We start from the raw sequence: 2,147 nt of genomic DNA, 5'->3' as shown, positions 1-2,147 counted from the left end.
CCATATATAGCTTTCGCGCGATTTACACTCATATGACCATAGAGGCCAATTTTTAACTCCAATTTAGTTGAAATTTTACACAGGGGGTAGAATTAGCATTGTAGCTATGCGTGCCAAATTTGGTTGAAATCGGTTCAAATTTAGATATAGCTCTCATATATATGTTTTTCTGATTTCGACAAAAATGGTCAAAATACCAACATTTTCCTTGTAAAATCGCCACTGCTTAGTCGAAAAGTTGTAAAAATGACTCTAATTTTCCAAAACTTCTAATACATATAAATCAGAAATAAACTTTTGCGAATTTTCCTTAAAATTGCTTCAGATTTGAATGTTTCCCATATTTTTTTTTACTAACATTGTGTTCCACCCTAGTGCCGACTTAAATTTTGAGTCTATAGATTTTGTAGAAGTCTATCAAATCCTGTCCAGATCGAGTGATATTTAAATGTATGTATTTGAGACAAACCCTTATATATAGCCCCCAACACATTTGACGGATGTGATATGGTATCGAAAATTTAGATCTACAAAGTGGTGCAAGGGATAATATAGTCGGCCCCGCCCGACTTTAGACTTTCCTTACTTGTTAATATGTTGTTTTATTATGTTACGATAGCCCCAGGTTTAACATTTCTCTTTGTTTCGACGAAAGTAAAACATGCAAGGTAATCAAGTTTAAAAAATAGCAGACAATTTTTGTCTTTGCTGCTGTGTCTACTACCAAATTTATTTGGGTGTAGGAACGAAAATAGACAAATCGAGGCTTGACAAAAAAGTGAAAACCTCGAATTCGATTATGTAGTCGCAAAAGTCGAAAGCCGTCTTAGTCAAATTTTGGAAACGTCAAAAGGCGAACAATCGACGTTTGTAAATGTCATTTAGTCGAAAGTTGACTTTCTGATTCTCGCTACAAACTATAGTTGTTGAAGAGTCCAAGAATTCTTGATTTCTGATTATCTTGAAATAAAATAGCGAAAGCATACTTTCCCTCTGTTGGTTAAGCTACACTTGTAGTTTAGTCAATGCATGGTTTTAAGCTGAAATCAAAATTTTAAGTGTAATAAATTTTCTTCTTACAACTTTTTTGTAAGTCGTTAGGAAGTTGCCCTACTTCAAACGTCGACTTTGAGGTGGAAAAATATATTTTCAAACTTATATGACTTTTGCCAAATTCTTCAATGTGTTGATTTTTCCAAATTTCTATCTTGAAATAAACTATTGAAAATTTTTAAATAAATTAAATGTTCTTCTTAACCCGTTTTTTTTTGTCATATTGCTAATTTAATATGCTTCCCTCTTCCGCAGATTCAATTACTTCCTTGGTGGTTTTGCTGCCGGTGGTGTTTATGGCGCCTGGAGACGTAGCCATGTCGCAGGTCTTGTTATGGGTTTATTCTTCGGTAAGATCTCTATGAGTACTATAGTGTCACATAATAAAATTAAAACATTACTTTTCTTCCAGGTTTGGCCGGTGTCATTAAGAAAACATCTATCCAAGAAGGTTGGGAATTCTTCCCACCTTTGAATCATCATGCTTATATGTTAGGTGCCAAGGAGCACGATCATACATTAATGGCCGATCCCAAAAAATAGAATAGAGTTGTGTGATTATTTCTAGTTAATAGTCAAAATATAAACGAATTATCCAAAGCCTTTAACAAAACAAACAAGGGCTTTAATTTAAAAAAGAAAATAAAAAAACAGTTATCAAATACAAAGCAAAAAAAGAACGAGATTTCCAAAGAAATTTGGAATACACATACAAGTAGACAATAAGAAAATAACACAAAGATTCATCTCATTATATGTCATTCAACAATTTCCACAACCCGGATAGATAAAAAATCATGAATTACGTTTCCATTTCCTACCTAAAAGGAACTTCACTAACATTTCATAACAGTCAATATTCCAAAGTACTATCATTGTCTATGGGCACTGCAATTGCAAGATAACATCTTCAGTTGATGCTTTCAACAATACCACAGAACATTTTTAGCAAGAATCAAAACTAATATGAATGTGAACCAGGTATGTATAAGAAAGTATGAATCTTCATTTAAATTGAAACAGCAGTAATGTAGTAATCCCAACTGATGGCTATCGCCCAGAATATAGAAGACAATCTCAACCGCTAACCACAT

At 33.2% G+C, this 2,147-nt stretch overlaps 1 protein-coding gene across 2 annotated transcripts in view; it reads left to right on the top strand.

The window, feature by feature from the left end:
- Positions 1–1,673, top strand: part of ND-B14.7 (NADH dehydrogenase (ubiquinone) B14.7 subunit) — a 7,594-nt gene extending 5,921 nt beyond the window's left edge. For both annotated transcript variants that reach the window (XM_075309526.1, XM_075309527.1), the window contains exons 3-4: positions 1,309–1,403; positions 1,466–1,673. In XM_075309526.1, coding sequence (XP_075165641.1) covers positions 1,309–1,403; positions 1,466–1,596 — 226 coding nt within the window. In that variant the 3' untranslated portion in view covers positions 1,597–1,673. The remainder of the gene's footprint in view (positions 1–1,308; positions 1,404–1,465) is intronic.
- The last annotated feature ends 474 nt before the right edge of the window (positions 1,674–2,147 follow it).

This window comes from Haematobia irritans, chromosome 5, assembly GCF_050003625.1.
Source record: "Haematobia irritans isolate KBUSLIRL chromosome 5, ASM5000362v1, whole genome shotgun sequence".
NCBI lineage: Eukaryota > Metazoa > Arthropoda > Insecta > Diptera > Muscidae > Haematobia > Haematobia irritans.
Note: the sequence above shows the minus strand (reverse complement) of the source record. Positions and strands in the feature narration are given on the sequence as shown.